This window comes from Botryllus schlosseri, chromosome 4 (genome assembly GCF_051294905.1).
Source record: "Botryllus schlosseri isolate E-star chromosome 4, Bs_hap1, whole genome shotgun sequence".
In the NCBI taxonomy this organism is placed as follows: Eukaryota; Metazoa; Chordata; class Ascidiacea; order Stolidobranchia; family Styelidae; genus Botryllus; species Botryllus schlosseri.
The window spans coordinates 19,622,362-19,638,441 of NC_137239.1; the positions used below are offsets into that span (position 1 = coordinate 19,622,362).

At 40.3% G+C, this 16,080-nt stretch overlaps 1 protein-coding gene across 1 annotated transcript; it reads right to left on the bottom strand.

Annotated features, from left to right (window-relative positions):
• Window positions 1–3,925: 3,925 nt before the first annotated feature.
• Window positions 3,926–12,639, bottom strand: LOC145437295 (uncharacterized). The gene is made up of 4 exons (XM_080314493.1): window positions 11,678–12,639; window positions 11,489–11,612; window positions 9,424–9,572; window positions 3,926–8,497 (listed from the first exon to the last, which is right to left on the bottom strand). Exons 1-4 carry the CDS (start codon window positions 11,779–11,781, stop codon window positions 8,332–8,334), a joined length of 543 nt encoding a protein of 180 aa, XP_080170619.1. The 5' UTR covers window positions 11,782–12,639; the 3' UTR covers window positions 3,926–8,331.
• Window positions 12,640–16,080: the final 3,441 nt, after the last annotated feature.

A 16,080-nucleotide genomic window follows, 5' to 3' on the forward strand; every position in this document is an offset into this window, starting at 1 on the left:
ACAATCAACGCGTCTGTTTGCCAGTGGTAAATACCGAAAATACCGGGGCTACCGTCGAATTCATACCTGACACCTATGTAATTTTCGACCGGTTTACTTTAACGCTCAGCAAACCCATAGTCTAATTATTCGCACCTGGGTGTCAGCTGCAGCGCGATATCTGTATCATGAAAACACTTCAAGGACACTTTCAGACGCCGGAAATGGAAATCGTGGTTTATGAGAATATTGCAACGGATTTTTCGTAAATAGTTCATGATATCCTTTAAAATATCCTTCCACGGTGAAAATAAACGAATTATCGGACTATTATGGAACGCTGTAATTAAACTCACAATTCCTAGGAAATTAGATAACTTTGACTGTTCTCACGCCGACGGTGAAGTCGATTGCGGTTAGGACGGCTAGTCTGCGGTCAGGTTTCTACCATATTTTAGTAGAATACTAATCCATTTTAGGGTCTTTTGAATCGACCGAGATAGGCAGTGGCAGTCAACGATGAAACACTAAAGATTATGATCGCAAATTGACAATTTAGGTAATAACATAGCTGCAGCAATAATTTGGAAGGGTCTTAGAAATTCCGCACATTCAATATCGCCGATTTCGCAATACATATATATCATATGATTTAGCAAAATTTCTATGGGTGTAACAGCGCAAACCATAAAAATCCGTACACGGTCATTATATTAAAATAACCCTACTTGATTTGGAGTCCGTTGCCTTTTATGATTCATGTATATAGCATGGCAAGATGGCGCTCTTATACATGCTTGCTTATAATGCTTATGCACCAGTCGAGTATGCAGATTCATATCCAATGGAACATTCCTACAGCTTCTATTAAGGCTTTTGAATAAGTTCTGACACTTTATGTAGATACCTCCTTTCCTCTGTATATTTATATGAAATTTGAACGTTTTAACATCAGAGACACTGGACGGAATCAATTTAATTCATTTGCTTCGGTGTATTTTTGACCTCACGAAATTCGTCGATTAATGTATTTGCATCTCGGTGTAGTAGAGATAATAATAATATTTTGAGTATAATAACAGGTCAAATTACACAATTCTCGAAAAGCAACGAACTTTTATGAAGTCCCGAATTGGATTAATACTCAAAAATATACGAACTGTATGAACTAAAGCGATAATACATTAAGTGATAAGTATGTGTCATAATATTTGTTCAGGTTTTTAGTGTTCTGGCGGGAATTGACGATATCGCAATGGAGAGGACTGAAGACACAATGGAAAGTATTTTCGTTTGAAAATTATAATTGAGTGCGGAGAAATAGGTGAAGACCTCATATATTAGGTGCTACGAGAATAGAATTTCTATTCACGCCAAATTAGGTAGATCTAATTGTTTAATAATGATCCTTTATGAGTTTGAAAATTCCGTCATACTACGATCCGACACGATAGTTGAGATACTCATGCTGCTACAGTAAGTGCATTGCCATTCCTAATTCGACAAAAATGTCCTTCGATGAACTCGAGAACAAAATCACGTTTGTTTAATTTACATGAAGCGCGTGCTCACTGCTCACTATACACATTTGACCGAATGCACAATTTTCCCATTCACTGCGTATGAAATAGTTTGAATTGAGAAAAATGTTTCTGAATTCATGTGATCGCCCGAAAACACTGGCCATAATGCGTTTCAAATCGGTCAACACACAATGGCAAGAACAAACCACAGCGTTATGACATCATCATTATTTCGATAATGACACATTGCAAGGTTATAATTTGTCGTGTCCTTGACTGTCTTTCTCATGGCACACAGTGTCATGCGTTGAGAACAAAAAGGCTAATCGTAATTTCTAATGCGTGTTTGTGTCTCCTTTCTGTATGCCGTAATTGCAATTTACTTTTCCATGAATTCCATGCGATCAAACGAACTTTAGTCAAGGGTGTAATACAACAGCGAAATCACGATAAAACATGATCGGTATAACAAATTCTGGGCCCATTCTCCTTTCTCGTATGTTTATTGACAATTACGTGATCATATTGTACTTATTGCACTTGCGATATCTGACGTCATTTATCTTGATGAGTTACGACATATCCCTATATGTGGCATGTGATGATATTAGGCGCTGAGACGTAATTTATGTAAACCGGTGATAACACTGCCTAGTGCGGGATGGACCGGAAGATATTTGAAACAGATCATCACCATTTGAGATATGTGCAAGTATTGCTAGCCTTAATACCAATCCATAGTTATTCCTAGAGAGGGGAGTATTTTGTCCGGATATTTAATCTGCGTTTGACTCTCGTATCATAATTTGATAAGTAGAAATCGGACTTCGGCAAACCACAACGTTCAGTTAATATCGCTGCAATAACCCTTGGTAAAAATTGTTTTGTTTGTCACACACGGCATCATTCAATACCTGATATCTTTAATGGTTCATTTTGCCACCTCAATATTCGATTTCAGATTCACACAAAAGCACGCCTTTTGTTTAACAAGCGACCAATATTATTATAAGCTATCGTAAAGTAAATTTCTTCCAAATAATGAATTTTAAATGTACTCGACAGAGTCAAGGAGGCGGGGTCACACAGGGGCTGGTATACATTCATGTCAATTGAGGTGCCTAAGTATCGTAGACCCCTGTTACGTGCATGGTTTTGCGAATTAAGACTCACAAAAGTAGTCTTCTAGTCATTCCTGTCCGCCGCACGGCGATACAGCAATGATTCGAAATCGAATACCCCTTTATCTGCATCTCAAACGACCCCGTCGTCTGTTTGTAAGCTTACTCATAGATGAGGCGTGCTGCTATGTCAACCCGATTACACTGGAATGCGGTTCTAGTCATGTTTTCTCGCATATTATTACGAATTGTATGATACCATTGTCTTCGTTCCTATCGCCTTGTCAAATTTACTATGATTTTGGGGTAGCGGTTACGAAGAAAATTACAAATGTCGTTGGTAGTCCGAAGGCGCTTCATATTTCAGCTTATCCAAATATTCCCGAGTAGCCAATTACGATCAACTATCGAATTTCAGACACCTCGATAGACATTTGCAACTTTTTATATACCCAGTTAAACTCTCGCCTCCGCTATTAAGAACAATGGACAGCATCGATACATGGATGCGAAAAACGACGGCAAAAATTGATTTAGACTTTACAGCAACTACCAAGAGAAAAATATTATTGTATCCGTATGTAAAATTCTCACCGCTTTTATAACATTAAACTACTCGCTTTCACTTCTAAATACGGCTGGGCGCAATGATTCGAGTACTCGAATCTGAATCGAGCAATAATTTTAATGATTCGAGTCGAGTAGTAAAAGACAGTTTTTTGGAGTACTGAAATTATACGCTTCTCGCCACTTCAAGTTAATTTATCAACGAGAATTATAGTTTTGATCCTAATTTTCACTGTTGAAGCCTTGAAAGCTTGATTGGCGGTATCGTAGCATACGAATCAAATAGTACAAAGCTACGAAGGTTACTGGACGAGTGGACGTAGCACATTTTCAAAGTCATGATTATCCCACATAACATTGTCACCAAGTGGAATGAAATCGGTATGGTCGAAAATATACCAAAGTATCATTTATGAGAAATAACAGGCAATATATTCTTTGTGGTGACAAAAACGGTACATATTTGAACTTTGACGAATTAAATCCTGTTATGACGTCATAACGGGCGATACTCGATTACTCGACTCGACTCGAAGCATATAACGTGATTCAGAATCGAATCACTCAGGTACTCAATTTTGCCCAGCCCTACCTCTAAATAGCATCACGACGTGTTCTGTTCAACTTTATGCATTACTCCTGTGCCTCGGTGGACGAATTGATAAATAGTTCTCTCTACCTTTCTGGATGATGTTTGTCTCCCAGAACAAATTATACTAGCGATTGCGTAACTCATTGTCTCGTATCAGTTATATATTTAAGCAATGTTAAGCATGGTTACTCTAGTACAGAGATGTAACCGCAGACAAGTCATACTATGTTATCCATGAGAAAATGTTCAAAACAGGTACTACAATACATTAACTAACATGTGTATTAAAACCCAACAAAAACGACACAAATATTACACTGCAATTACCGGAATACAAATAACACTGATCAACACATATTTATAGGCGGACAAAGTAAGAGTGGTATAAGGGGTTCTGAAGGGCACTGATTCCGAATATGACCTTAGTTTTTTCAAATTGGCTCGATTTTTTGGAGATATCCACGGGGCTATTTTGACTAAAATCTCATAATTTCACTGTATGGGCTGGATAAAAAAATCGTCTCAGTCGTACTATAAAGTTCAGAAATTCAATCTACTTGTTATTTGGACACGATGTAGACTGTTTTAAATCAAAATACATCAACAGAATTATATTTGGGGGTATTAGATTTATCATAATTGAAGAATTCCACGGATATCATGTACATAAATAAACTTCAATCATGTATATAAGTCTTTACCTAAATACTCAAATAACGCTGCATTAATTGATACAGTTTTATATCAACCACCCAATTTAAAATTCAAAATAATCAGTTGTAATATAATATTAATAACTTATCTTGAAGCAAAATTGGTTCTTGTACTATTTTCGGTTGTAAGCAATTTAGTGCAGTTTTTCGAAAGGTTCCAGCAATAGTCTGCCATAATATGTTCGTCGCATCTGCACTGATATCTTTCTTTTGTTCTTTTGATGTATTGGTGGAACCTTTCCCCTTTCTATTCGCTCTAATCAACAATATTATCAGAAAATATATCAAGATGATTGAACCGGAAGTGAGATTCAATGCTCATGTTTGCTCCAAGGTTTCCATATGCAGATACCAATTCTCGGACCAACTGTCTGTAGTTGGGTCCTTTGTGGTCTTCCAAAAAGTATTATTTACTACTTGCTAGAAGAGATTCCATGGAGTGAGTACCTTTCTTAATATGAAATTGTAACCCTTAGTCCGTATTCGAATCTGAGATCCATCAAAGATTCCAGACTTAAGCTAATCGTTTGATATGGATACTAGGTATACCCACTTTGTTGGCTTTACGGAAAATTATCCATTTACAAGTGAAAAGAGATGCGACGCATATGAGTATTTTAGTTAGGCTTCCAGGGACAGACTTGATAGCTTTATACTCCTCTTTAATCTTGGTAGAATGACCAATTGGTACAGGAGAAAATATATTTCCATTGTGCAAAAGTACAATTTTTAGGCTGGACAAACTGCTTTTTTAAGAAACAAAGTTCTCGCATCAGGTCATGATAATATGGATGGAATAACTGAGAACGACATGAGTTTTAATCATAGTCAATTATCTATTTATGCGCAGTATAAAAGTAGAAAAATTCAAGATTTACTTCCAACCAAGTGAAATATTTATGGGTAAATACATTGATTTTAAGCTTTTTAGGCGTATAAATATCTTCTTTTTCTAGAGCCAATCCAGCAAAACTAATGTAATATTCGTATTCAGCGACCTTGAAAACCCCATGCCATTTTTTTAATTTTGTTGACCAGTGTAATCATCATATACATTCAGCAACCACGACGCGGATTTGTTACACGTAGGAAGAACCATATACCTACGGTACTCCAATCGCCTATAGCATCATCGATACTCTTTTGGTTATACATCGACCCCATATTAACGCCATACCATTACCAAAGTCTATATATTAGATACTCCTACAACCTCTAAATTATTATTGTTATTCACACATAAAGAAACTTGCTTCGCCAAATTCGTACGGTGCGCATTATTTAAACCTGTTGGAAGTACCAAGGTGCTTTATGTGCCCACAATTCAACCCTGCCGAGGCCTAATGTGACCCGAAAGGGCCAATCTTTCTCGGAGTTCGCGGATTAGACATCTTCATGTTGCCGAGTGTACATGAAAAACTATTTCGGAGAAAATTTGCCAATCGAAGTAGGATTTAACAAAATAGAAGTAGGATAATAAAACCAAGCTTAAGCTTTCAATTATACGATGGATGTACTGTATTATTTTCTAATCAGCTTTGATAAATCGCTGAACTCCGTCATTACATTTTGCATTACATTAGCAACAACGAAAATAATGTCAGAAACGAAGTGAGGATTTGATGAAGTGCAGAATCAGATTGAGGATTGCACGCCTGAAACCTTGTAATAATTGGAGCGAAAGCGCAATTTCGACTAAAATATCAACAATAAGTACGTGAATAAAATTTTTAAAATGCTTCATTTACTAAAAAATAATGGCAATTTCCTAAATATAAATGAAGGTGATTTTGACCACGACTGTTTATCAAGCTCATCAGATGCATAACATAATAACATGCTATTAGAAAAAAGCTTTTCGGATCGGAGAAGCATGTCGATTGCAAAAAGGAAGGCCACACTTGAGAAATAATATACATATGATCATGTCCAACAAATGAGCTACCAGGATTGTTGCGAATAAATCACGCCGTCAGAAATTCATCCAATGTAAAATAAAGCATGACCTATGGGCACGACGATTCGAGATTCATTTGCAATGCATCGAGTATAGTGTGGTAAGAGTTTATGTTCTCGAGTAACTAAAATATACGCCCTCCTCACGAAGAGTTATTTTATCAACTGAAAGCCCCGCTTTATACCATATCTCAACATCGAAATCATGTTGCATAAGGCTACGAATTAGAGTCCATAACGAAATATTCGTGAACTCATGGGACAGAGGAAATCATTTTGCTTTGAGTTCAACTGGCAAAATGTTCTGTGGACACAAAAAAAGGATTAAAATGTAAGTTTTCTAAGTGATTATGCCGGTTGTGGCGTCATAACATGTGGTGCTGGAATAGTCGAAGCGACTCGAAGCTTAATACTCGACTTGGAGTCGAATCAACCAGGAACTCGATTTCGTCCAGCCTTGGTTTATTCTGAGTACTGAATGAGGAGATGGCAATGTTTGATGATGCAAACGGAGGTCGAGGAACCTTTTTCAGGGTACTCATACGTTGTCCCGTGCACAAGCAAATAGTGATGTATCGTATCCATGTGTCAGCAGTTCATCACTTTATGGTACGGTGATTACAGAATGTAATCGAACCGCATATATCGGGTCACCATAATGTAGTTATACGTACATGGTACGGTATACATGCTAATTCCATTATGTCAGTGGTTCCCAACGTGGGCGATATCGCCCCCCAGGGGGCGATTTGGCGGTCTAGGGGGCAAAAATGACGAAGAGGGCGACAGGGGGGCGAAAATGGACAAAGGGGGCGACGGGGGCGAAAATAGCGAAGGGGGCGATAGGGGGGCGATGACGCGTCTAAACGGCTGACCTTTTTGTTTAGTCAACCCACGCAAAATTTAGTTACAAAAGTGTGAAAAGGTGTGTCAAATCAGACTTCGAGCCGAAAATTTGACCTTTTTTTTTTTAGTCAACCCGCCGGTGATTGCAATTTGTATGCCCAATTTTCGGTACACAAAATTTGGGGGGCGATGATCGGTGTTGACCTTGAAAAGGGGGCGATGGGTCGAAAAAGGTTGGGAACCACTGCATTATGTGATTGTCGTTAAAATATGATCTGCTATTATGAGCTCACGGCGGTCCGCAGCCCTATCCAGTGGATACATGTGTGATGTGTTGTGACTTGCGAGTGTTCGAAACAGACTATTCGACAGAACTGCTCAATTGATAATCGCTACTGGAGGACGTTGGAGCATGTGGACGATATTTAAGAATGAATAACCTGCGAGGCCATAAAATGTTTTCGCATGTGAATTGGTACGTGACTTCGATGGTTTAGGCTGGACTATGTTGTATGAATGTTGTACTTTTTCTACCGGGAACGGGAACTACAATACCTACCCAATCGTAGGCCCCGACTGCACCGTGCACACAGCATACAGTACAGTGCACGGGGTAGGATATAGGGGCTGTATATGGGTCTGGTGTGGCGTGACTGTGAATTTCGACACCGGGGCTCACGTTAGGGTTTGGAGTAGGCCTATGTGTCGCGCAATCTGCATGGAAGGTTGGCAGGGCAGTATACGCTCGAGGGTCAATTGTGTGTTGATGACATAGTTCGTGTTTGCATGTGTGGACATGGGTGGGTTCGTTGTGGTCCACGTTGGTCACAGTGCACTTACGATCGTACTCCTAAACACAGCGGGAAAAGTAACTATTCAGGGCGCAACATATATTGTTGGACTCAGTGGGGCGTTGATAAACTCGATATACGTCGAGATACGGTGTTATCAAATATTCAAGATTTGCTGCCATTTTGATATAGCCGATATGCCGATTTTACTACGAATGGACAATGGACATGACATCTGGAACTTTAGGACTTCCGGTCATTGTCAGAAGGGTGATTAGCTGACGCCGTCTGTGGTGGATCACTTCTGCATTTGACTTTGACTCGTATTGACTGCATTTGAAGGATGGTTCGTCGTAGCTCATCACAAGTCTTGGCTAGAATGGTTGATTGCTTCAATTTTTCTGCTTCCCTGTAACATAAATATGTTTCAATTCTTATCTGAACCTACTTCATGAAATTGCGACATCAAATGTCGTCAAATTTGGCTGTGTGCCTTTTACATATAGGCCTATCTAGAACAATGGTTACCAACGTGGGCGAAATCGTCCCCCGGTGGGCGATTTCGAGAAACAACGGTTCAAAATACCGAAGGGGCGCGACATGGGGGGCGAAAATATTAGAATGTCCAGTGAGATGGATTTAATTACAACACGCAAAAATGCAGGTGAAGACGGCTTATTTTCGAGCTTGATAAGGAGGCGATACGTCGACAAAGGTTGAGAACCACTGATCTAGAAGAATGTATCAGCCAACTGGACACTTGAAAGTCGCAATTGCTTAGTAGTTTAGCAATCGTAATATGGTTATCTGCAATTATATAGCTATTTCGACTAGCTATTTGCCTGGAATTTTCGCTCTGGCATGCGCTGCAATCCAATTAAATGTAGCAGTCTGAAAATCAACCGATAGTCGATATGGATTCGGACACTTGTGTACCCAGCCCTGTAGTTCACCGTATCTGGGAATAACAGGATAGGCATGTAAGTGTTGTTGTTGTTGTTGTTGCTCGTGGTATTTATGGTGTTTGTCGACTACTATGGTCATTTAAACCAGGCCAATTGTGATCATTTTTATTCCGTAGAAGCCTAATTCTAGCACGGCCCGCTTCTAGGCTTTTATAAGACACCGCTTACGCGGTTGTGCTGGCGAGGAGAAGCCTAGATAAACCTCCAACACTAAAGTGGGAACTCGGGAGTCAACCTCATTCGGACGCGAACCCTCAATGGTGTTGCAGCTGTGGATTATACCACTACGCTATCTCGCCACGCCTTGTACGTGTGTAGCTGACAAGCCGGTCAGCGGTACAAACTAATATGTTTGTCTGCATCCATTCACCTGGCGAGGTGTTGAAGTCTGGTGCGGTCAGGTTCATGCGGCGCCACGCGAACGCGAATATTGCCTCTTGCGTTGTGATCATTAATGCGTGACAACAGATCGAGTGCGATGTCTCTTCGGCTTGGAATGTCTTCGGGCGAAGGGTAAATCTGCAAGGGGAGTATTTAACCCATTAGCTTGATTAAGATTTTGATGTATCTCTAAAATGAAGTCGCGCCGCATCCGCTTCGTGTTGTCGCGTAAGAATACAATGTCGATCTCGCTCCGCGAGTCACTACTGATTGTCGAGCGCGAGATCCTTCTCGCAAACAAGCCACAGTTGAGCGCGCGATCACCTTATCGACGGTCAGGTTCCTAAGTTTTGATTGGATAATTTATCACCATATGGACACAATTTTGATTCGTGTCTCTTTAAAGCTGCGTTGATAGAGTTGATATAACCCTTCCTTCTGTAACTTATATCACAAGCCTGTACCTCACGTAGTAGGAGGAAAATTATTTCAGCATTTTATAGTTGCAATGTTGCCCTTTGCGGACTACTACAATGGACGAACTTTGGAAATCAGTATGTAAGTTACTGAGATAATATGGGATCCTAGTTGCATCTTCACTATCCAACTGACCGCGAAGTTATTGAGCCGAGTGGAAGCCAACGCCACCCTACCTTATACTTTCAACCATTTGACGAATTCCGTGTTATATATGCATGCTATGTTCATTGCTCATTGTTAAACATAACGGGGCAGGCCGTGTGCGAAATCTAAAGTCGATGTAGAAGAACACTTGTGTGATCAACTTTGATATTCGATTAGGCATCACTAAACGGGGGCAAGTTTTATGACTAACTATATCAAGTCAGTGTATGGTGGATATTGCTTAATCTCTGAATAAGAGAGATGCCGCTTCTCTTGTCTCGAGATTTTTCCGCCGCCTTACATCATGCCTCAAAATACCGCTATATTTCAACGAGCTATTCGGTACGTCGACGTAATTACTCTCTGTTTGCAAACAGAAGAGATCAGTCGCCTCACAACTACTGCATGTTTCCTTTTGTTTTAAAATAGCTATCTTATTCGCCGGCTATTTTGACGGCTCGTAACGCGCGTCTCCTGTGCACAACGGAATTCACGACGTATCGCCAAGACAAGATTTTGCGTGTAATAAAATATTATATTGAAAAGGAATAAATATGTAGAAACAAGAAAAATAAATAGTAAAATGGCGTAATTGCATATAGAAATTTGATGAATCACAGTGGCATGGCTCATATCACGAAAGCAAAAACGTTCATTCAGAGACTGTAAATCCAATGCCACTTTACGGAGCCCGTTATTCGCAGAGGCTGAAGCCCGCAGTTTCAAATTCCTCGACAAAGGTACTTTGAATCGATTGACATTATATTTCAGCCCTCACACGTTACTGATTTCTTCAGATTTTATCAATAACTCTCCTTGCCTGCGTCACAGTGTTGTAACAGGCTTCCGCTAAGGGGCAAGTGGATAGGTAGCGTTCACAGTCACAGAAGCACGAGTCGCAATTCTGGTTTGACGCTCGAAGTCCCCAAATATTTGAGCGGTTGAAGTCGATTTTCGAGTGAAGCACAGGTCATAGCATTACACTGCACACGTTGATAACGCTTGTCACGGCGTTTTTATGTGTAGAAACGGATATCCGATTGTAGATGTTCAGGCAAACATATATATATCCACTGAACTATGCAGTTCATGAGCTTTTGTAGTCCTTGGAGCATGGTGATCGCTTGGGATGAAAACTAATCCTTTGCGTAGCATTTGTGCTCCGAGCCTTTCTCTCTCTTCCTCCCTATAACCTCACAACTCATGTCCATGCCCTTGTTCGGCTATGTCCGCGGCAGAATGTTTGCTTCAACCGATGCGAGTCTTCAGCTTGAAGAGTCTGATAATTTTCCGCAAATCCTGCGCGAAATTAGGTCAGTTATATAGGGCACAAATTTTCGATTTTCCGTACTCTATCGTGTTGCTGAACTCCGACTGTGGCATACGGGCTATTGGTGTATGTAATGCGCATAAATATCACAAATATTCACCTTCATTGATATGCTGCGGCTGCCGCTGGTTCTGGCGAGGAGGGTCTGGAGCAATCTGTATCTATGCGTTTCTCTGATGCCGCTCGACAATCTTGCATTCATGATGATATCCACATTTCGTCTGCTGTAAAGAGAGATTTATAGTTTTAGTCTATATTCCGCATTCAACTCAAGTTACGCTTGTCTTACCTGTGGTGCTTGGTGACTTTTCGAGTTAGGCTGTCTCTGACCGGCACAGCAAGTGTGCAAATCGCCAATGCGATGATTGTGAAAAGAGTGATGTAAAGCTTCATTTTCGTTTTATATTCAGTTCGTCGACGTAACAAGGTCCTTCGCAGTCGTATTATCGATCTCTGCTGTTGCTTGTCTTATTTGACGGGAGGTGACCACGGCAGGTGTTTATATACCCGATTTTACCGGGATTTTTTCTCTCGGTGCCGCTTATTTCAAAAGATTACGTCTGGTAGAGAAGCGATGGAAACGTTTATGCGAAAAAAGAGAGACGCGAGACATCACAAGCTGATGCTTGTTGACGCTGATGCGCCTTACGGTATATTGTTATGACCGAAAGATACTAGTTTTTACACTACTCTTGGATGTAACAAACCATGCTAAATAATAATATTTGAAAAAAGAATTCTCGGCAATCCGACGAACTGCCAAGATGGATAGAGCAGCTCACAATTTATACATAAAATACACTGTCGAAACATTTGCTTCCTACACATTCAACAGATTTGATGGACTGCATCGTGGTAAATTGCAATACCGAGCCTGGACGGAACGCATCGCAAAATATTGAGATATCACGAGCTGACGTTTCGTGCCGTAACACGGAGGCACGGATATAACGTACGCCGAGTACGATGCTATCTTGTGCCGGCGTGTGTACCGCAAGAGTGCCGGCGTGTAATCTTGGACCGTGTGAAAGTAAGCAATGTCGAGAGTGTATAGCTTTCGGCCTCGCTTTGCCATTATCAGTCACATTCTACATGGCAAACTGATTGTACTCACGGTATATTGTCAACATACTCTTACTGCTCATAGACTAGATACCTCCTTCGTCAAATATTGAATGTTTTGTGGACTTTTAATTCCAGATCAGAAGTATCCAAATTGAATTTTACGATGGCCGGGTCCCTCGCGGAGCTATTTACGATGATGTTTAAAAAGGATTAGACATAATAATATACACAGCAGCGCTTAAAGATGTAGCATTAAATCAAAGTAAGTAGCATAGACCTGTAAATTACAATAACAATTAGACACATAGTTAAGTAGCGTAGTAATATCAATTGATGTAATATCATCAACTTGAAACAGGGAACTATAAGCCACAACCTATTGTTGTAATCAGCATGGTATCCGTCAAGTAACTTTAACAGAAACAAGACTTTACTCGTGAACACTGGAAAAAATTCATCTATTCACGCTGTCCAGCTGAAGACCAAGTATAGCGTGTGATGGCAGAGCTTCCCAGCCAGTGGGTCACTGGTAGGGGGCGAAGGTATTTCAGTTGGGTCACAAAGCATTTCTAAATGTTACAGTTTTCTATTCGATATGTCATTGAGTTTGTCACCAAATTTCTCCCATTCTCTCACCACTACGAGACCGGCTTCTAAACTGTAGCTGTAACTAAATCCAAAGCTCGGAACAATATGAAAACGGTTACTCCTAATGCTCCGTTGCGTGTGATATTGTCAATAAGCCTTAAACTTGATATAATAATGTCTAATATGCAAGCTCAACTTTCATGTTTATACAATTCTTTTCTCATTAATTTGTTTTTCTTTGGTTTGGTTATAAAACTTGCATTAAAATAGGGTAGCGAACCGAAAAAGATTGGGAATTTTGGCGTATTAGATATTTTCTGTAATTTGACAGAACGAAGTTTCCTTGGTTCACTTGGGATCCATTCGCATATTACTGTATACTGCAACGGGGCCTACAACCCCGACCCGACATTAACTAAATGCTAAGGTAAATTGGAGACGCCCATGATCAACTTGTGATCAATAGCTATTATTCGACTGGTCTAATCATACCTGGCGGGGTGCATTTTATATCCATTATATTACGCAATTTTATGATCCAGTCGGGTATGTAGAACTAGAAACCTGCAGTGGGATAACATTTAAAAAGGTGTTATACTCGGAACATCGTAGTATGGTCTTGTGCGTTCCGAATTAGACCTGCAAGCGTTACTATACGGTTTACAGCTCACGTACAATATGCAGAGTGTCGAAACAAGGACTGACATGATATGTAGTCATTCAAAATAATCCAAGCTAACCCTAACACAAGCTAAGATGACCCCTAACTTCAACCAAAGCTAACCCAGACCTTACTTCGCTCGTTTGAATAACTCGATATTATGTCACTTGCTATTTTTGGTACCCCCGCCATTATGACAGTCGTTGTTTTGTCGGGATGCCACGGCTTACATAGGTTCATAATAAGGACTGGGAAATGGGCACAATATGTATTCTGGTATTAATAATCGAACTTTAGAATTCTTCCGAGTACTGCAATTTATTTCATCATCATCGATACTTATCGTACAGGAGATGGTGAAGAACTTAATCACTGTGTGAGACTACTCGCCGACGAAATCTTTCACTCAGTCGGTGCCTGGCTCGCAACTCGATCAATGTACAGTACATGTACAAATTTAGTATGGATGAGTCGCCCTAGAGGCTTATTTTCCTTCATGGACAAGTCGAAAGACTCGGCTGTAAGGGTTTTCATATGCCTGATGTCATCAATGGGTATTACTCGAATAGCAGACGTGAATCGAATGCTCTCGGCTCGACTTAGTTGGAGGGACTACAATTTCATCACCCCCGTCTGTCATGACATTAGTCCATGCTACTACTAGGCAGATTTAGGAACTTTCGAAAATTTGTTTCATTGCAAATTATTATTTATTACTTAACTTTTGTTTTCATATTTAGAGAAAGTCGAGCAATATGGTATTAGAGCACTCCGATTCGACTAGCCAAATATGCTATCAGTGTATCAGAATATGCTATATTCTATCAGTGTCATGCTGTGCTGAGAAAGTTGTCCGACCTGTTGTTGCGTGACTTATTCTGTGCACTGAGCCTTTCCGATTACCGGCGTGGTTGCGTTGCTTTTTTCGGCGTTTTCGCCGTTACGCTGTGACACCCACTAACTTTCTTCGCTGGACGTTCTCAACACGTCATGATACAAATACCCGCATGCATTGTCTGGCTATTTCCTCTCCAGTAATCGGAGCTGACTACAGGACGTCGTACTCGGATCCTGCTGCGGATATAACTGCAGTAATTCCAACAATGATTTCACTTCCACCTACTTTACCCTCTGTTTGTTTTGTAAGCGTCTACGTATAGGCACTCTATTATCCCTTATCGAATCTGAACACCTCAATTGATGAAAGTTACTCGTTTTCGACGATTGAAGTCTTTCGCGATGCTTTGACCTTAGCCGGAACCAACCTCTTGAAATACATGATTGGCAGGAAGATCACATCTGAGATTCAATTTATAGAACTGTAGCTGTGCAGAAGGAATATGAGTGCCATTGCATGGCTGTTCGTTAGCGACAGATATATATACGTAAAGAGTAATACCTTGAATGGGTCTTAGATATAAACAGTACCAATTTCTGAACAATCGCATCTTTGTCAAACGACTCCAAACAAATTACGAAAGTAGCTTAGCCCAAGGCTTGTTTACCTCTCATCAAATCGATCAACCGACGCTTTAGCGAAGATATCATAATTGACCATAAGCTTACATGAATCACACTTGCTACGGGACTACGACGTCAATATGAGGATTACGTACGAATCACCTGCCTGCAACTGGTGTAGCAGTTGACGCTCTGATCAACATCGCAAGCGTTTGGGGATTTAATGCAGTTAAGATTCCAAAATGACATTTTTATATCAATAGGGTTGAGTGATGATGACCGCAATATGCACTTTCATGAGCTCATAAACGTTGATACAATGTGACGTAATTCATCTGTGAAAGTCATTTACGGGGGATCTCGGTCCCGTCGTTTTGTGCAGAGTCTAATTTTGTCAATGCCCACGTGGAAGTGTTGGTCGTGATTTTGATTGTGGAACATTCCGGCGCGAGTATACGACTTCTGACGGGACGCATCGTTGGAAATGTATATTCGATCGTCGCGGTAAATAGCTCCAGATGCTTGGTATGTTGGAATGCAAAACTAACCACGTGTTGTTGCTTATTTCCAAATTTTCGCGAAGATTCTCCACAGATGCAACGCATCCATCGAATATAACTCAGTCGAAAACTATCCATCTATGTCACAGACCAGACGCCGTGTCTTCGTCGACGGTATCTCTGCGCACTTCGGTATAGTATCCGCCTTGAATTGAAAGTCATTTCAATTCCACTGTATCAAGATGAGTGAATTTTACGGAGAAAAGAGGATTTGCGCATTTCTATTACATCAGTACTTGAAAACTTGACCTTTCATGCGACGTACAAATAAAGTACATCTACATAGAGTATAATTGGTACAGGTCATTCGATTTGTGATCCTTCTGGCTGCCAGAAAAGGAACGTAAACATTATTTA